At 42.8% G+C, this 20,834-nt stretch overlaps 1 protein-coding gene across 1 annotated transcript in view; it reads left to right on the plus strand.

The window, feature by feature from the left end:
• Window positions 1-7,149: 7,149 nt before the first annotated feature.
• The window catches only part of CREB5 (cAMP responsive element binding protein 5), a 280,457-nt gene continuing 266,772 nt past the window's right edge, over window positions 7,150-20,834 (plus strand). The window contains exon 1 of the mRNA XM_009908587.2: window positions 7,150-7,318. Coding sequence (XP_009906889.2) covers window positions 7,316-7,318 — 3 coding nt within the window. The 5' untranslated portion in view covers window positions 7,150-7,315. The remainder of the gene's footprint in view (window positions 7,319-20,834) is intronic.

Genomic DNA, 20,834 nt, shown 5'->3' on the forward strand with positions numbered 1-20,834 from the left:
CCCAGATGTGTTGTGGAATCTCCTTCTCTGGAGACTTTCAAAACCCACCTGTGCAGACTAGGTGATCCTGCTTTGGTAGGGTTGTTGGATTTGATGATTTCTTGAGGTCCCTTCCAACCCCTAATGTACTGTGATACTCCGATACTGTGACTCCTGAGTTTGTAAACATATTGGGTCGTGACAGTGTTAGTAGAAGCATTGAATCAGAGTACCTGCAGAGTCCCATGAAAAATATTTCCTCCTCTTCTGTTTTGTGCAGCAAAAAGCTCAAAGTGAGTCATATAAAGGTGAGAATGAGACCTCTTTATAGCACCCTTAAAGGACAAACAGCAACCTTTGTATCTCTGACATTCTTGACACCCCCAAGAAGAGCACTGATAAGAGCTAGTCTTCAAAAAAAAAAGGTTAATTACACATAGGACTGTGCCTTCAATTCTGCTGTCCATTCTTTTTATATGGCACAAGTACAACCCATGGCTTCTCTTAAGTTTACCAAGAGTGAGGGGAAACATGAAATAAGTTTGAGTGACATGGAAAGCTATCATTTTAAGTGTCTCTTACATCAGTTAGATGTACCTGATCAACACATCTTTAACATTGTTTAAAAGCTTGCTGGTCCAGAATAAGCCTCCTTCCACTAACTAGCTCTATTGCTTTGAAGAAGTAACTCACACTGGTTTTGTCCTACAGACACTCAGCTGTTTAGTTCAGACAGGAAAGTTCAGTATTAGGGGATCTAATGTTTCACAGGTAACCTTCCAGGAAGTGGAAATCAAATGGCAACATTTGGCTCAACCAAATCCCAGTCACTTTGCCTTTGCAGATAAACAGTGTCAAAGAGGACATGAATCACTTATTAGATCAGTGTTCAGTGTTACACAGCATATGTAGGAGTGGTAGAGCCTAGGACATCATGGAGAAATAGGAGAGAATTAAGAATTCAATATGATGTTGCAAAAATCAGCAGGCATCTTTCTTTCCAGAAAACATTGAACTCTGGCAGTTAGCAACTGTAATGGGACCAAAAATGCTCCCATGTAAATCCATACTATAGACCTATCTAGAAGAAACAGGACCTTTTAGTCTTCGTTTGCACTGCACATGCTCATGCTGAGACTTGGCTCCCTTTGTTTTGTCAAATGCTTCAGAGAGAGAAATGTCATTAAGTAAAGGTGAGACCATCAGATGAATGAGTGAGGAGATGTACTCAGAGCAAAGAAATGCAGATACGATTTGCTTGGTGTCCCACAGGTCTGTTTCACATCCCTGTGATGTATCACACTTCCTTTTCTCTCCAGCCCACTAGGAGAAATGACATGATTGAACAGGAACATTGTTTACTATTTATAACTCAGCTAATGGAAGTTTCTTTAAAAATATTGAATACTACTTAACTTCTGGTTAGCTTGTTCAAGCTGTGCCAGGGGGGCTTTAGGCCAGAGGTTAGGAAGAAGTTCTACACAGAGAGAGTGATTGCCCATTGGAACGGGCTGCCTGGGGAGGGGGTGGAGTCCCCATCGCTGGAAGTGTTCAGGAGGAGACTTCATAAGGTGCTTGATTGCATGGTTTAGTTGATTAGGTGGTGTTGGATGATAGGTTGGACTCCATGATCTTGAAGGTCTCTTCCAGCCTGGTCTGGTCTATTCTATTCTATTCTATTCTATTCTATTCTATTCTATTCTATTCTATTCTATTCTATTCTATTCTATTCTGTTCTGTTCTGTTCTATTCTATTCTATTCTATTCTATTCTATTCTATTCTATTCTCCCAATTTCTGTCTCATCTTTAAGACTGATCTGGTACTTCCTAATGAACCCCTGAAACCATAGAGAATACTTGGTTCCCTTTGCCCATATCCCTTTTAGTCTGTTACTAAAATAAGCAGAAAAGAGATCTGAACAGAGCCATAATAACTCAGGAATCAACTGTTGCATAAAATCACCAGATTTATGTTTGCTCAGGACATCACTAGGATTATTGTACATCAAATAGCCTCATTCATACCCCCGTTTAAAATGCATTTTACTATCACCATGGATTAAAGAACGGGTTAAGATCTAGAAATCAAATTTCCCCCCTCACCCTTTTGTTTCTAAGGTTTCACTTCTGTGTGACTAGCATAGATCTTCACTAAAGAGAGAAAAGAGTGCTCAGTGGTTTTTTTTTCTTTGATTTTTTCTTTTTTTTTTACTTTTTGCAGGTAGTTTCAACGTGATAAACGTGGGGATCTGAAGTTTTAGTAGCATGTAAGGGGGGTGAATAAATTACTGTTCAATTAGACTAAAAGATATTACTGAAAAGTACTTGTAACGACATAATTGCAAGTGCCAAAGCTGAGAGTAACACTCAACACTGGCAGCAGCTTAGTTAAACATGTGGTTAATGATGTTAAAGGAAGAACGGGCGTGTGAAATATTCAGCTGTGCCAGCAGTAAATACTCATTTTATGTGACAGCAGTAGTGTCTTGCTGAGACTGATATTTGACATAAAAAAACTCCTGTAATTATTTTAATATCTTTACTTCCCAATGATTTTAACGACACGACAGAGATTTTAGGGGTTTGCTGAAGCAGCACTGCTGTCATTTACTGCCAGTCACACAAAATGCCATTCTAACTCATTTCCCTGCAAGAATCGGCGGAGTTTCCGTACCAGTTAAGATACTGCTGTATGGAGCATGCTCTTCTTTTGGAGTTTCAGAGAGTAAGCCTGACTAAGACCTACCTGGAAAACGTTTATTAGAGCATATACTACCTAGAAGCATCAGGTAGGGATTTTTGCCGCCAGAAGAAAGCAGCTTTATAAAAGCCTGAGTATAAAAATAGAACAGCAGCATACGACTTTCTACCTTCAAATTAGTTATGAAACAACATTACAGATAAAACAGGTAGTGCCTCATGTAGTTGATTGCTCAGTACTTCTCGGTATAAACGTCTTTAATCATTTAAAAGCATTGCCAAGTGTTGAACCGTTCGCAGTGGAGTTTTCCATGGCAGATGCTTGCCCGAGGCAAGAGTATTTTGGAAAGCGGCTTCCAAAATTCAATCACTCCAGAAACTATAGTCCAGAAAAGGTAAATTCTTCCCTTGCCTAACATTATTCTACATCTTATGAGGATTTCCCCCCCAATCCCCTGTGAACATCTAGTGCTTTTGGAGCAGGACCCTGAAGTTCTCACTGTCATAGGACATGTCTTTGATTAGCTTCTAAGATTTGCCCAAATTTGTCCCCCATACGGAGCACGATCTCAAGTTACAGCTTGTCAGCTGAGCTGTGGTAACTGACTCTGCGTACATTCTTCCTTTGCCTGGTGGAATATGCTAATCTAAACCACCTTTACAGGAGTTCCTTTTAAAGAGTTGTTCTTCACAGTGACAACACACAAGCAGGCATCAGCTCAGCTTGAAAACAGCAACTTCGCAGGCAGGAGAGTTCCTCTTAGCCTATCATCATCCTGCAGTTTGCATCAAGAAAGAAATTGGCAATTGCATTTCCTCAATATCCCTTCTCTGCTCTATGTCCTCAGGCTGGAGGGATTGCCACATTTTCTCCTGTGTGAACTGCTCAGCCAGGAGGCACTGAAGTGAATGTAGAACAAACCAAAACTGTATCTCTCCGTGCTCCTTTCACATCTCCATTCAGAGATTAGAATGGTTGCCTTAGGATGGAGAGAATGTTGGTAATAGGCAAGAAGAAATGGAAATAGAGAAGGGAAAAGCTTGACAAGGCAGGAGACCAACAGGATCTACGGGTGACGAGTGAAGCAGGAGCCGGGCATGGGGGAAATCAACAATATGTGACATTTATTTCAACAGATTTAAAATGGAGAGGAACTGTTGACTCCGTTATATACTCATTCCTGCCCAGGACTACAGCTCATTTCAGGAGTCAAGAGCCTTCCCTCGGGATCTGAGACTCATTTCAGGAATCCACAGTCTCTCAGCTCGGCTGTCAGGCAAAACCAACGTAACCAGCTATCAAAGCATTTGTCACTGCTCTCCTAGTAGCAGACACATACGAACCACTGCTGCAAGCTGCCTATCTCTTTAAGTGCTAGAGATCTGTCCCAATAGGTAAGTGGCATGTAAAGCTACTGTTCTGACTAATGTGGTGCTCCTGTTCGTCTTGCTTCTAAGATGGCTTTTTGCACTATGCTACAGACAGGGCAGAAGGATGAGCAGAATATTCAAGTCAAGAACTTTACACAGAATTTATTAGGTTGAAGCATAGTGCACACCCAAGGTGGGTCCACTTACTTACTATCATCTGTGTACAAGTCACATGGGGGTCTACAATACCATTTGTAAGAAAGTATCACCACTAGACAAAACTATTTCTAGTACTTTGCCCTAGCATTTTGTTTGCTTCTGTCTCTGTCAAATTTGCCATAGTGTATTCTGACTGCACAGGTACCTGGAAGAATTCAGGCCCTGCTATCCTTGACTAGCATCTGAGTTCCCCGTTGCCAGTTCCAGTTTGGAGAAAAAAAACACCTTGCACCTACCCCAGGAACACCCAGTCCCAGCTGCGTGTCTGTAAGAAGCATGAGTACATAAATCGCGTGATGAAAACTCAATGAGAGATGCAGAGCTGCTTCCCACACTTAAATCTTTTTGTCATGGCCTTAAAAACCTGCAGCTTTTCCGTATGTTAAAACCCTTCCTGTGTGACAAAAGTAACTGCAGTTATTAGTTTAGTCATCTCCGTAGTTTATAATTTCAGGGCGTTTAGGGGTAAGGCACATTGCACTCAGTATTAAATTTCCAAGGATAATACCTGACAAAAGGAAGGCTTACAGTGACAGCATCATTGAGCCTTATCCTAAGTAGTTAAATGAGTTCAAAACCTATCATCAGTCACTGATAGCATTCGCCTGTATCTGCTTAAATCCTGCATAAAGTGCCAGTGAATTGTTAAAAGCTGAGGATGACTATTAGACAGCCCAATGTAAGCCTGTGAAAGAATGGTATTATTTGGAGCAAAGTGCTGTATTATTGCCATTTGTAAAGCAGTTCCTGACTTTGGCAGTACATGTTATGTTAATCTCTCCTCTGTTAATTGAATATCAGAGAAAACTCAGCCAAACAACATACTGCAAGTTGTAAGACCTTGCTTTGAAACTCTGAGGTTTCTTGACAAATCATGCCAGGCCTAGGTGCTAGAACACTGTATTCAAATGAAGTCATAGCTCCTGGCATGAATCAGTGGCTAAATCCAGTTAATTATCCTGTATATCTTTCATAAGGATTCCTCCTGGGTGACTGCGGGGCTTGAGGCACTGCTGAGGAGCATTAGGCTGAGAAGGTGGAAGCATTCTTAACACAAGAAAACCCAGAAAGGAAGGCAGCGTACAATGATAAACTTTTGTTACTGCTCAGCGTCCCAAAGACACACATTATCAACTAGATGCAGAACATCAAGTGTTGAAAAAGCAGTGAAATGCCTGTTTGTATCAGTTACTATTCTTTATTAGCATGCGCCCCGGGGTCTGTCCTGGCACCCGAGCCTTGCCAGAAGACACGCGTGGAGCAGGACACCTGAGCGGGCTGAGGTGCCTCGTAGCGCTGCAGCTAGGGCTGGACGCTTTCTTCTCGGACACTGCCTTCTTAGCCATTTGCAAGGTGAAAAAATAAACCCACAAACCTCCAAACATACAAAACCCCGAAAGAGGTCGAAGCTGCAGCCGCCGAGTCCCAGCCAAGCACAGCCCTCCCCTACGTCTGCCGGGCAGTGGGGACAGCCCCTCGGCGCAGCCGGAGGACTGCCCCCCCACCCCCGACCTCCAGCACCGCCCCGCTGCGCCCGGCCAAGCTGCCGGCCCCGGGGGAGGGAGACGGTGCTGGCAGCACCGCAAGACCCCATCCCTCCGCGCCCGGGCGGACGCGCAACCAAGTTCCGGAGCCCGGAGTGCGGGTCCCCGTTCCGAGCCCCAGTCCCCCACCGGGCGGCAGCGGTGGCGGTGCCGGAGCACAGAGCTGGAGTTGGCGGCGGCCGCTCCCCGACTGCTCCCCGCACTCGGCTCCGCCCCGTAAACGGCGGCAGGGGGGCGGGCCCGGGCGGGCCCAGGCGAAGCCCCGCCTCGCCCCTCTCGCCCCCCCCCGCCCCCTGGCTCCCCCCGCCTGCCCGGCACGGACCGCAATGATTTAGAAGTTCAGGAATCCCACGTGACGTCACGGAGGGTGATGTAATGCTTCTCTAAATAGAACGTATTGTAACCGTCCCTCAGTCCAACGTGGTTCCTCCGGCCGCGCTGCCGGTCCCGTCCCCGCCGCGCCGGGCGGTAAGTTCCTAAAAATACGGGGCTGCCCCGGGAAGGCGCCCGGCGCGGCGCGCAGCACTCCCCGCGCTTCCTGCACGGCACGGCGCGGAGCGGCAAGCGGAGCGGGGCAGCAGCGTCGGGGCGAGCGGCTGAGGAAGGGGCAGCTGCCGCCGCGGGGTCTCTCCCTCCGCCGCCGCATCTGCTCCGGAGGCGGGAGCGCCAGTTCCTGCTGCGCCGCTGCCGGGCGCGGGGATCCCGTTGCCCCCCGCCCCCGGCCTCGCCGTGTCCCGCCGAGGCGGCGCGGAGAGAGGGGGGCGTGAGCGACCCCCGCGTCCCGCAGAGGGTCGGGCAGGGCAGGGAGGCGGGGGACTGGGACGCACGGCCACCGAGCCGCGGAGCAGCCGAGTTCCCCGCCCGCTCCTGGGGGAGTTTGGGAAGTCTCTGCGCGCCGCTTCCCGGGATGGGATGGGATGTCTGCGTCGGGGCGAACAGCTCCCGGCAGAGGGGCTGCAGTCTCGTCGCGCCCCCACGGCGGGCTGCGCGGTTCCTCGCCGCTGCCTGCCCCGGCAGTAGCCGGCACTGACAGCTCGGCGCGCCGTTCCGCAGCCACCTCTTCCCGCCGCCCCTAAAACTTCTGGATAAGTTTCGCGGCGTCGCCTGGGCGCCGACCCGCGACCCGCCGGCGGTGGCCACGGAGCTGGGCGCGGGGCGCTGAGGGTCGCCTGCCCCCCTCAGACACCCCGGCTGCCGGGCTGCACCCGGCCCTTACGTCACGCTGCGGGTCGTTGTGGGGCTGATGCTCCGTCTCTGATGCCGTCGGGTCCGGAGCGGGGGACAGTGCTGACAAAGTCCCCACTCTGCAGCTCCGCTCTCCCTTTTCAGCCCCGCTGCTCCGATCCGCGCCCCCTCCCCAGCTCCGTGTGCTCCCTCCTGCCACTGTCCTCTCTTACAGGGGTCTCTCTCTCCCCAGTGAAGTTTTCAGGACGATAAGAGCTTCGGGAGTGTAAGGGGAATACTTGCTAAGCTCTGCCTCCTCTATTATTTATATCCAAGCATGGTGAGTGATTCTTCATCTCCAGGGCTTAATATTCGCTTTACAGTTGGAAGAGAGAGGTTGTTCAAAGATGGGGGTAGGAAAATGAAATGTCCATATGTTTGTTCTTCATGGGTTTTAAAAATCCAGAACAATATTAGGAGCATCTTAAGCAGCAAGATTAGAAGTTTTCTATATATTGTCAGTAAGAAACAGTGTCTAGGCAGATGAAATTAAAGCTTGAGTGGAAGCATAATAATGACTGTGAAGCATCTTGCTTGGACTTTCCTTGAGACCATGCAGATTTCAGAGAGAGAGTCACCCGCTGGCTTGCACCAGACTTTCCTTGTCTGGCCATTTGGACAAGGAGCAGTGCGTCAAGCAACAGTGGTGGAGGAAAACTTTCTTGTAAGACACTGTCATGCAGAAGTAATCCAGAAACCATACTGAAAGCAGATTGAGGGGTGGAAGGTGAGAGCTGAATGGAAAGATACAGCATAATTTGTGGGGATTTTGCTGAAGGAAGTACACTTTCATAAGGGTATGGTTTATTTTCAGTAGAAAAGTGTGCAGTGTTGAAAGTCCTCGCTTGGTATTATGTACCTTTCATGTGGTGAATGAGGTTGTCGGTATCAAAAGCTGGAAATTCTTTATAAAAAATGGCTAAAATCCTTATTTATGACTCCTTAATCCTAAAGGGAGCTGTACAGGTCGCAAAGCACTAGGGAAAAGTGTGATTAATGATCAGTGATTAGTGATAAGTGATTAGTGGTTTTATTCAAACTGTTACCTCTGACCAGAAGCACACATCAGAGGATTAACAGGCTCTTTAGATAAATGCTCATTAGTGGAAGGGGGAAAGCAAAGATAATAGGCATGCACACAGGGACAACTTTCTAGGAAAATCATTCCTGTCTCTGGCATAATAAGCTCTATTAGTAGAATGGTTCTTTAATATACAAGTTGCTTTTATCTTGTAAATCAAAGATAGATGTAGAAGTTCGCTGTGCTATTATAGCCTAAATTTTCCCATATCCACTAGATGTGGATTATCTCAGTAGTGATATTTTATTTAAAAAAAACCCCTCACAATCGAATCTTTAAGAACCTGAATGTTCCCAAGTGCTAAAGCCCTGCATCATGAGGCATCTGCTCCCCAAGGCAGAGCCGAGCCTGCTGGCAGCTGAACTAGATGGCGCAGTCCTGTGCTTCGCAGCTATATAGTCCTGGGTTATGAACTTAGCAAGTAGCAGCTTGCTAGGTGTCCTTCAGCACTTACAACAAAGTTGATTCTGTGCTGTGTTGGAGGCTAGACAGTGCTACGAGTTTATAGTCACATTTTCCACGTCAGTTAATCTAGTGAGGCTACTGGAAAAAGTAGTCTCATTTACTGAAAGAAATGGTGAGAAAAAGAAGGAGAGAAGGAGTGAGGGGCACATAGCTACAACCTGGGACGCAATTCTTGATTGAACTGTTTTATACTGCTTTAATGAAGTGCGGTTCTAATGGCCTTAATTACTGCAGCCTAGAAGCGCTTGGGAGTTTTTGCCCAGCTATCACTGGCAAAGCAAGTTTGGCTTTATTTTATTTTTCTAATAATAAAAAAAAAAAGTCACCAAAAAGAAAGAGCAGTTGTCATGGTTGTTGAACAAAACAACTAGGACCGAACTGTGCTCTACAGATAATGGTGAGGAATCCGTTTTTATGATGACTAACCAAGGATTTCTCCTTACTGTTTATCATGCATCAATTGCGAGGAACTGGTATCTGCTGCTGTCTGTAGACCTGGGGATGTTTCTGCTGGCCTGTTAGTTTATGTGGGATTTACATCGGTTCGCATCTGTGGAGATCATAAAAGTTTCAAAACATTACAAGAAACATTTGAGTGAAACAGGAAATAGAAACAATGAATTTATAGCATGAAAAGAAAGTGCTGTAGCCTCCTGTTGTTACATATTTAGTTGGAGCTGATTAGGCTAATGCTTAAATTCAGAAAGTTTTGTAAGAGCATACAAAAAAGGCAGTAAATTCTGTCTGCCACGCTTGAATATTGAAAGGCAACAGCAATATTTTAGAAAGTCTACCCATTTAGAACAAGCAGAACTCTTTCCCCTTCACCAAAATACCCACTTAGAGTTCAGCTTCAATTTGTCGAACTCTGCCTCTGCTAATTTAACCCAGGGAATGCAAAGGGAATCAAGCCGTGTGTATAGATTAAAAGAGAGAAGCGAGATTGTACATTTTATTTGTGTTGCCATTTAGCAGAACAGCTTTCACAGGTAAAGAGCCATAGGTACTTTTAAAACATTTGATGCTCACTTTGAGAATCTAAAATGCTCTGCAGTCTCTTGCATTTATCCCGTGCACTGCAGAGGAGTCTTCTGTAAAAGACAGTTTCAGTCAGAGCTGGAGTTCACTCTGGGGTTGATAAGAGAGAGGCAATCTTACAGTGCCTTTAGAAGGCAACATTTAGTATTAAATCTTTCAGCTTCGTGTGGACAGAATCTGTGTGAGCTCCGTAAGCCTTGCAGAATGATATGAAACTTGGTTATTAACTTCTCTGTTTGTGGCCCCCTTTAGGAACCTGTCTCTGCACCCCTAATCAAGGCAAAGGGATCTTAAATATTAGAAGAGCTCTTGCAAGGTTGTCGTTGCATTTACAATTTGTTTAGTCAAAGACTTTCCCCTCTGATGTCTGTCATCCTGTGTCTCCGAGCTCTGCTGTTAGCACTTACTGGATTTTCTACAAACCTGTTGCTTTGAGGCCTGATACCTCTGTTTATGTGTTGTTAGCTGTTTTCCTAGCTTGATTTTAATTCCAGTGACCAGCTTTCCTATAAACCCTTTATTATGAGAAGATTATTTCTGGACAAGATTTTGCAATAAAGCAAGAGCAAAACTGTTTCTACTTCAAATATTTATTTTATTTAAAAAAATAATAAAAATCAGGCACCATATGATCTAGTATCCAAACAACCCAGCAGTTTTTCTCAAGGCCTGCAAATACTGATTTTTCTTGTAACTCATGACAGGAAAACTCAGTAGATGGAGTGCTGGAAACACAGATCCATGTATATAAAGCAACAGGTCTTTAATTTCTGCTTCGTAGGTCCAGGTGATTCTTTCTCTTTTCATTTGGGCTCGGTTATGTCATGCTAACCAAATTAATTAGGTAGAGAAATTAGGATAGCTTATTTGGCTTGACCTTTTGTGTATAAACTGGCATTGCAATGAACACCTAAGGTTCCTACTGGAAATATTTAAAATGCTTTGAGATTCTGTCAGTTGTAAGCACTAATGCCAAGGCCAGGTGGACAGCTTGGTAGGTTGTTGCCAATCTCCAATATCTCAAAATAATTTCTGTTGATTTATCCTCTCCCCCTCTCCATGCTGCATGCTATTTAACCTCTGAAAAAACCCTCATGCTGATTTCTAGATAAATGATATATTCTGCTCTGGAAATGATCATGCTCAAGGGTTTATAAGGCCCTAGCCCTAAGAAAAGGTACTTTTAGGGCTTTTGCATTTTTCTGCCATGAGAATTTGTTCAAGTTAATCACAAATTTAAAGCAACAGTTTGGGAAAAGAAATTCTTCTTCTTCTCACCAAAACTTACATTACTATGGAAATTTACAGTTCTTAATGTGTAGTGTTTTCTGACACAGACAAAACGGTGATCTCAGACAGTGTCTTACCCTGCTGTGTTTGAACATTAGCCACATTACAGCAGTAAGCACAGAACTTAGCTTTTGTAGCCTTGACGTGAAACCAAAATGCTGCTATGGAAATACCTTTTTGTTTTTGTTGTTACATGTATAATCAAAGAAATTGTTTAAACTGTCTCAGGTGTATGTAACAAGCACCACATAACACACATGAAATAATCATTTTGATGACGAGATGAAAAGACTTGTTGAAGGAGATAAGCTTTTGTGTCTTGTTCTATCCAGGGAGCTGTTCCGTTGGTTTGTGCACTTATCACTTGCCCCTTTTATGGCTCAGGCTGACAGGGCAACCCTGGCACTTTAAATGAAGAGTATGTCTACTATTTTTCACTCAGGTGTTATTTTACTCTAATTAAAAATACTGAGAGTCAGCACCTTTATTTTTTTTTGCTGGCCATCCCTGGGGAAATGCAGCTGTTATTTGCCCTTGGAGACTTTAGCAAGGGTTGGTTGCGCTGGTCTGTAGGTTTCTACATGTGATATCGAATGCTATTTTATAAACATGAAGAGATTTTACAAGGATTTTGCTGAAGGCTGTAGGATTTTCAAAGTAAAACATTGAAAGCTTATGACAATTTCCTTAGCTTAAAATGTGTTTTGCTTTTGGTTCTCGTTTCCGTCTTATATATTTTTTGGGAGAATTTGTTCAAGAAGTCAGTCCTGCACACAACTTCATAATAAATGCCTTGAAACACAGCAGCACTTGGCTAGGTGTGCAGTTTTAATAATCTCCTCCTCTGAGACGGCTCATACTGCTGTTGTGACACCCTTTCCACGTAAGGTGACTTGAAGGTGTGGGGTGCAGCGCCGCATAGGCAGAGAGCTCCACTCAGCAAGTGATAAAAAGGGCAACAGCGCTAGAAGCCAGGAGGATTGAGATCTGAATTTAACTGGGGAGAAATACTACAAATCCTCAATTGTTTTTTGTCAGCCTCAGGAGGTGATTCCACTTTTCTTTGTTTCTGAATGTATTTATTACCCTTACTAGGGTACCAAGTCCTCTACCATCACACAGTCAGGTCACTTTGGAGTTCCTGCTGGGACCTTAAAAATATTTAGTAACAAACTCAGGAGCTGGTCATGGTTTGATCTTGCCCTCAGCTTTCTACCTCACCTAAACTCTACAAATAGTTTCTATTGCCTTTTTGTTGTTTGCAGTATTTTCTCAAATGGCTTTCTTTGCTCTCATCTAAGTTTTTTTCCTTCTTGAGGGCCTTGTCTTTGGGTGTCACCATGCCGTGAACATTTTGATGCAGTTGGAAGTGCTTAGTCCCAGTCTTAGTATATTTGTGTGTTTTTCTATACTAGTCATCCTTGAACACACTGACTAAATTTAATACAGAGAAATGTATTTAATTAGGCAGATCTTTTTCTCATTTAGAGGAAGAAGCTGCCTTTTTACTTATTTACTATGTGGGTTTGTGCCTTCGCTTACTCTTTTATTGAATGTGAGGCAGCCATTGTTCATAGCCATCTTTTTCTGAGCTGTTTGCAAGTACTCAGAAATTAATTTGGCTCATGTGGGAAATTAACCCAGACCAGCACTTCCTAGATTTAATATCTGAGGTTCTTTTTCTCCTGGCCAAATATAAGTAACGCTGGTTAATGTGTGACGCTCAACACAGGGGGCTCTGTAGCACAATAAATGGAATCTGAGGTTGGGTTTAGTGTGTGTTGTATGGAGCAGCTACAACAGTTGGCAGTAAATTGAGATGTTACCATATTAGAACTCGCACTCTAATTTTTTTTTTCTCTTTATTGTGCTTTAAATCTTTCAGTTCTGGAGTGCTGAGTTGGTATGGTAATTACTTGTGGAGTAGCATTCTGTTTAAGTAAGCAATGGAATGCTCCGAGATATGGTTGATGATATTCGTAGGTCACTTGTTTGTGCAAGCCATTGCCATTATTTCAGTCCCATGTGAACTAGTTTATTCCTAGTCCAAGTATGCTTCTCACTTAACTTTCTTCAAAAACCTAAATTCGACAGCAACAGTCAGTTGTTCGGTGAGAAGCTTTAAATTGTGAGTAGTAATTCATATCTCTGTAATTTTAGCTGATTGGTTGAATCTGGGCCTGCTTTTGGTCCTTGTCAGGTCAGTGAATGAGTTTGTTACTAAATATTTTTAAGATCCCAGCAGGAACTCCAAAGGTGACCTGAGCGTGTGATGGCAAAGAGCCTGGAATTGTGTTTGTCCAGAAATGAGCACTGTCTGCATTAGTCATTTGGACGTGCCAATACCTCACTTATATGAAACTTCTTTTCTTGGAATGGTAGTAAAATACAACCCGAAGAGACTAAAAGCTGAGCGATGGAATAGGAAAAAGATAATCAGTTGCTTCAGGAATATCTTTTACAACCGACTGTTTTACTTCATTACTGCGCGAATGTTTTAGGAACAAGAAATCTAATTGTTAAGGGTTTGTGAGGATGACTTGCCTGTTTTGTGACACAAACAAACAAACAAAGGCAAGCTCCTTTTGCTGGTGATGAGCAGAGGAGGGGAGCACTTGCATATGTTTGATTTTTTTCTTAGTGTGGAAGGCATGCCATGGTTTTGTTGATTAGATGGTGTTGGGTGATAGGTTTGACTTTATGATCTTGAAGGTCTTTTCCAGCCTGGTTTATTCTGTGATTCTGTGATTCTGTATCAGGATCAACACTTCTACAGACTTCCATCATTTCGCAGAGAGTGCGTAAAATGAGGGAAGAGATTCTGTAGTTACAAATGGGCTAAGATTTTTTCCTTCTTTTCTTATTTCCATACCCTTAAGTGCATGTGTAGCACTTAAAAGTTACCTTAAGCCTCTTTTAAATAAGGTCAGTATAAGTTTCTTTAACTGGCTGTGCGTGGAAAAGTATTTTAAAAAGACAGCAGGGAAAACATGAATGGTGTTAAAAACTAAAGCACTTTCTGCAGTGCCTCTACTGCTCTTTCATTCTTTGGTGCTAATGAAGTAGCCCATGGAAAGTAGGTTAAATTTGAGTAACTGCTAATTTATCACAAAAAGCGAGGGCAATCAGTAATTCACCTATTTTGGTGTGAATTGTTGAAAGACCACTTTCTCTAAATAACTTGCTACGAAAGTAGAGAGGATCAAAAGAGCCAGGGGCTTTATGACTGAGTCAGGAGAATTACATTCTTGTGGATTTAAAAAATAATAATCATCGCAGAGCCTAATTCTTCACTCGACCTGATACAATCTGGAGCAACTCTATAGAGATCTGTGGAGGTACTGACTGCAAGAATGCTCATTGAGAAGAAAATTAGATTCACAGGGTCTATTCTGCATGTAGCCTATCGGTTGTGCGCGGCGCAAATCCCATTATTAAAGTAATAGCCTGACACGTCACGGTAAGGACGGCCATTTCCCCAAGATGAACATGTTTGTAGCTCTCCTCATCCTGTGACTACTTTTTAAGGGGGGGTAGAGGGATATTGAGCATACTTATTTTGTGCTCAATTAATATTCCTTCCGTGCACTCTCCTTCCTCTCACGCGCTTTATGTGTGGGTGCGCAGTCTGCACTCTCCATCATCTATCTGTCTGTGTCGCTTTGGCTGTGACAGTCACCACTCTGGCCTCAGGCTTGCACAATGTAGACGGAAAGCCCACCAAGATTTCCAGTTCAACACAGCAGGGTGTAATTCTGCTTCTAAATATGATGTGCTTTTTCAATCATAATGATGCTGTTGTGGATGTGGAATAACACCTTAGACTTCAGTGATCTTTTATTTGTGGAGTTTTGTGGGTTGTAGGGGTTTTCTTTCCTTTTTTTTGGGGGGGGGGGGAGGGGAGAGGAAGAAGGGAAAAAAAGAAGCAGATGAAGGGGGACAGAAGTGGGAAGTCAGCATAGCTGTGCAGTTTTAATAACCTGAAGTACTGGAAAGCAAGGACCAGGCTAGCCAAACATCTTACACAGCTCCCAGACTTACCTGTGAGTGACAGCAGACAAAGTTCCTGAGAAACTGGGAAAAATCTCATCAGTGCCTGAGCTGCTTTGATTTTGTTAAAGAGCAATCAGCAGGGAACTTTGAATTAAACACCCCAAACATTGTAAAGAGTGGTAAATAGTGTCTAGTGTACAACCCCCAGCCCTAATCATGTACATTCACTTCCAGTTTTCCTCATTTAACCCAGGATATGTGGGGTCAGCTTCATAACTTTTGAAACTGGTATAAATCCATTGACTTATCTGCAACTGTGTGTAGTGAGGGTATGGTTGTTTATTAATGGCACCCAACAGGCGGCTTCTGCATATAATCTTTTGTGGGAGGATGTAATGATGTTTTAGGCCTTCTAACCTCTCTGGCATGGATAGATTCTCCAGACCCTTAACAATCCAGAGCTTAATTAGTAAAAAAAATGAAACAAACCCACAACTATGATTTCACTGCCAAACACTTAAAAAAAGCACTATTTATGTAGGCCCTATATAAGCACACATTGTTTTATGTTCCTTCTGCTGGCTTTGCATTTGACTAATCCATTATTCTCGGAGCGCTGCTGTGCTGAGATCATCAGTGATGATAGTGTGAAAACAAACAAGTTTTAGCATGAGAAGTCACTATATGATTTGACAGGGAGGTTGTCGGCATCAGAACATCCACTCTAATTTCATCTCTTGTCAAAGCAAAACAAAAATCAGGTGGCTAGTGAGAAAAAAAAATAAATCACATTTTTAGGAGGAGAGGAAGGGAACTGGATCTAATTCTGCAAGGTGCTGTGCCATCTAAAAGGAAGACCCATCTCAATCCCCATTGAAGTCAATGGGCACTGAGGGCACTCAGGGACTAGTGGCATTGTCTCCTTTTTCTCCAAAGTTTAGTAAAACTGCTGAGATGAAACTTAATTCCTCATTAATTCAAACTCCTAGCAAGTTCTTGGGAGAAAAGCTCTCTTTGTTAGAGATTGAGATACCCTCCATCTTTTCAATAGAGAGCTAAAAAAGTGTGTGCTCTAATCCTGTAGCCTTCAAGAAGTCCTTCAACGCGAAGAGTAACAATCAGAGCTGGTATTTTGCACATACCTTAGCAGTACAAAAATCATGCTTTGGAGAAAAGCATTTCTTTATTGCATTACACAAAACAAGGAGACGGCTGTGTATTTTATTCTGGTGAAAGTGATCTTTAATGTTATCAAGAAAGATTTTGTGTTCCCCTGTGTTACATAAAACAGCTTTGGGATTAACGAATGCAGCTATGTATGAGTCAGATAGGTGCTGTGAAAAATGAGCTATCAAACGATGTACCTCCCTCCTCCCTCCCCCCTTTTTTTGTTTTGTTCTTCAGTGAAAAGTTGCAATGGGCTGTTTTTTAACATAAACAGTTAAAGCCAATGAATCCCAGATGAGTCAATCACCTTAATAATACCCTAAAATTTAAGGCTCCCAGATAGTTTATTTTACTGCTATACTGTGGCCTTACACTTGAACCTCTTACTGGATTATCTAAATTGAGTGGAGCTTGCAGGACACACAAGGAAACACTTTGAAAAACGTTGCTCCCTCTGTAGTAGTCAGGATGCTATGTCTTGCAGTTTCTCTTTTGTGCTATCCGATTCTCTACAGCTTTTCTTGCCAAAAAGCTAATATTCCAAAATATTGAGACAGCCTATTTCTAGCCTGTCAGTCCTCCAGTTTTCATTTCAGAGTTTTCAGTCAGGGCACTGTTAGCCAAATGTTTTTCAGCAAACTGAAAGTACTTAGGGGTAGAATAAGCTTAGGAGAAGTATTTTGAGCTCTGTAATTAATGCTAAATTAATTTATAATGAGGACAATAAGAGATGTGCTGATGAGTGTCTTATCAAGCTAGTGATGGAAATAGACTTATATAAAAAAAATAGATTTGAATTTGCTGTGTTGCTTTCAAATACCTTAATTGCACTGAGGATGCCTTGCAGCAAAGTGTTGGGTTTGGCATGGTGTGCATGATGAGCTCCTTGTTATATCTCTTCTTTTGAGGAAGGGGAAGATGTGGCACTGGGAGTACTCCCAAGCCTTGTGGCCATGTTGCGTGGCATGGGAGCACACGCTGCACAGCGGGTACAGAGGTGGCAGTAGAAGCCACTTGATGCCTTTCCACACGAATGACATTGCCAGGCTTCAGGGGCCTCCAGAAAGTTCAAGAAAGATTTCATGCAAATCTCTTACTTGGTGCCAGTACTTACAAAATACAAGGCAGGAAAATGGCCATGTCTCCATTTACAGAGGCTTTAGTGCTATGTGTCACCTGAAAGGGGCAGGTAACCACGTAGAGAGCACATTTTGGAGTATTTCAGTCATTTTTAGCAGCATTTTAAGAGCAAAACCAAGGCTGCAATCAGGCAACTGTTTTGTACAAACAGATTATTGTGGATATAGTAAGTGATACACAGCAATAAACTGTAGCTTATTGCTGGGGAGGGAAAATGTAAAAGCAAGTGCTCAGTGCTATAGAAATAACATATCTTTGATAAAGGCTGCTTGTTAAAGTGTTAAATGAAAATAGCATTACTTTTTTTAGCATTTTACTCATATACACAGTGCCTTCCTAATAGCCATCTTCAAAACACATACTACGAAAGCATCATCCTTTCATTGCCCAAGTTAAAATGCTGGTTATTTTACCATCTAACAACCAGCTCTGCTTAGAGCTGTCTGTGCTCTCAACTATGGTGCATGTGAGATGGCAAGGTCCTAACAAGGCCACTTGTCTCTTGCCAAAGCCCATATTTAGCACAGAGGGGATTTCCTTGCCTGTAGTGCAGAGAAGACAGTTGGGCCACAGGGTTTCTCTTTAGCCCCATCTGATCTTGAGTTAAATCTAGTGGCAGTTGCTAGGGGTAAGGTGGACACCCTGTGAACAGCAGCTTTGGAAGGGGAGTTCATCTGTCCTGGTAACTTTTGTGGAGGAAAAAAAAATACTCACCGAAGACTTTCACCCAAAGAAACCAGCTGAAAAGCACAGGGGCCTGAAAGTGTTCACAGTTACATATCAGATTTTGTGACTAGTTTCTGCCAATGTGAAATGGGAGAAAAATATGTGAAAAAGTCCAAATACTCAATTGCCACAGTTTTTCACAAAGAGATTTATCTCCTTTGAAAACTGGCTTACATTAAGGAAGACACAAGGCACTAATCTTTCAGAGATTATTATTTGGTGCTGAATAAAATATTTTGGGGCTAATGCAAACATTTTTATGTTTATCTGTCTGTATTTGTCTTCTTTTGGTATAAGGCAGCTTGAGATCCTTAACGTTTTCCTTACCTGCACAATATTCAGGGGAGACCTCATTGCTCTCTACAACTGAAAGGTGGTTGTGGCCAGGAGGGGGTTGGTCTCTTCTCTCTAGCAACCAGCACCAGAACAAGAGGACACAGTCTCAAGCTGCACCAGGGGAAGTTTAGACTCGAGGTGAGGAGAAAGTTCTTCACTGAGAAAGTAATTTGTCATTGGAATGTGCTGCCCAGGGAGGTGGTGGAGTCACCCTGGAGGTGTTCAAGAGGGGATTGGATGTGGAACTTGGTGCCATGGTTTAGTCATGAGGTCTGTGGTGACAGGTTGGACCCGATGATCTTTGAGGTCTCTTCCAACCCTAGTGATACTGTGATACTGTGATATAAAGCCGTGCAAGCTGAGTTGTCTGAGAACTTCAAATGGCTGGGTAGAGGCCTTTTGCTGGCCAGATCTCCTGAATATTCCCTAAGATTTGGTCTGATTTGGTTGGATCTGACTGGGACAGAGAAGAGGACTGCTATTCCTGGAGAGTAGTGCAAAATTGGCTTAATCAACTGATGGGATCAGTAAAAATTGGCTGAAGGAAGCCAAGTCTTTGTACAGCGACTTCACTGAGAATAGATTTAGTAGAGGCTGTCCTCTATGAACAATGTCAGGAATATCTTGGATTTTTCCCCCCCCATTTAAATCATTGTATGTCTGCTAAATTTAGAAACTGGGCTAATAAAAGAATAGTCTTTCTTGCTTATGCTACTAGCTTAGGTTTTTATGGCCTTTTTAATTTATTTCTTTAGGGGAAATGTGGATGTCTTAAATGGAAACTTATTCTTGGCAACGATCTGGTGAAAGTTTACTAAAAGCTTACATTAAGTTGAATATTTGGTGGTAGATTAAAAAGGAGCTGAAGGAACAATAAACATTTTTAAGGTACATATTTACTTTTTGCCTTTGAGCAAATAATTTTCTCATTTTTTTGTCATGAGACATACTGGATTTTGGAGAGGAAGGAATTCTTGCTTATTCTGCTTAAGTGTGTAATTGCATTTCTTGCACCTTTTATTAAATCATGTGGAGTATTTAATCTCCATGTGATGGCTCTTTAACTTGTCTTTTCAAGTGTGCTTTTTGGTGGCTTGATGGTATGTAGAACATTTCCTTCCTGTACTGCAGCATTTCCAACCAAAATCTGAGTATGTTTGAAACCTTAGCTTATTCACACTTCCTAATCATAATCCCTTTGGTTTTCTTGTCAGCACCTTTTTGTGGTATTTCTCTGGACACCTCTATCTAATATCTCCAGAGGTTATTCTACAGAGTAGCCTTTGACAAGATCTATTACTTACTACTTACTGGTTTTAACAAGGTGAACAGAGGTCAGGCTCTTTAAAAGGCAGACATTATTAGGAGGCTGCTGTAGAGTCTCTTGGTGGTTTGTCCATCTCTCTGGCAGCACTGTCTCTGAATCCATGCGGAGGCCTCCTCTACAGTGCAAAGAAAATTACATTTGTGACTGGGGTATGATGACATGTAGGTAACATATGTCCTTGGGAATGTGGTTACTACAAGCCTTACAAAGCTCCAGGTTGTTTCTTTGTCAGGGTTGTAGCCTTCTGATACACCCACTGGAGACTGTGAGATTTTTTGCTGTCATCTTCAAGCGTAACAGGATTTCAGGCTTAGTTTTTTTTTTAGTGTGATCCATTTAATTGAGTTTCAGGGCCAATGCTAAGGACTTTTGCTGCCATGAGAATTGAAATGGTTAATTTGGTTATCTCTAAGTGAGAGGTGGTGGTATCTGTTTCTTTAACCAAACTGAGATCCAAAATCTACTTCTTTCCAATTAGAAAAAACCCAAACAACACACCAGACTGCAAAAATCTCACTTTGTGAAAAGAGTAACTACAGGATCCTTTTGGTTGACATACCGAATCTTGAATTTAGACCATAGATGTTTTCTCCCATATCAATTAAAAAGCTGAGAAATTTTACAGGAGAGTTTAGGCAGATCCCAGAGGTATCTGAAATGCAAGTAAAACCAAAAGTCTAATCAATTTCTCTTCCTGCATCCTCTAAAAATGAAGGATTTTTTTTTTTTTCCAGGAAGCTTTGAAATCTGGGTTTTGTCAATGAAGGATGATGATTTTTCTTTCAGTCTCTGGTTCTATCATTGACTTACCACAGCATGCTCCTTTGTGCTCTCTGTACTTGAAGGACCTACAAAACCTGCTGGCATACTTTCAGATGCAAATAGCTGTAGTACAGGGTTAAAAAAAACAATATTTTTGAAGCTTAATGAGAAATCACAAGGAATTTACCTCTTACCCCCAAACACTGAACACCAGGCTAACTTGTTGCTTACATAGCTTTCACTTTCTGTCCAGAGGCTTATCAATTAACCTTATGCAGCCAGTGATTGAAGTGCTCTGTCTTGGAATAGAATTTAAATTTCATTTACCTGATGGGAACCAATTGCCACATGACTACCCTACACGTATGGCAGGGGCAGCTGGGGCTGAGCCCTTCCCAGACATTAGGCATGATAGCTGTCTTGAGAGTATCTGAAGTTATATAGGGAGAGCAGGATGTAAATGTGAAATGT

The sequence above is a fragment of the Dryobates pubescens genome, chromosome 4, assembly GCF_014839835.1.
Source record: "Dryobates pubescens isolate bDryPub1 chromosome 4, bDryPub1.pri, whole genome shotgun sequence".
NCBI lineage: Eukaryota > Metazoa > Chordata > Aves > Piciformes > Picidae > Dryobates > Dryobates pubescens.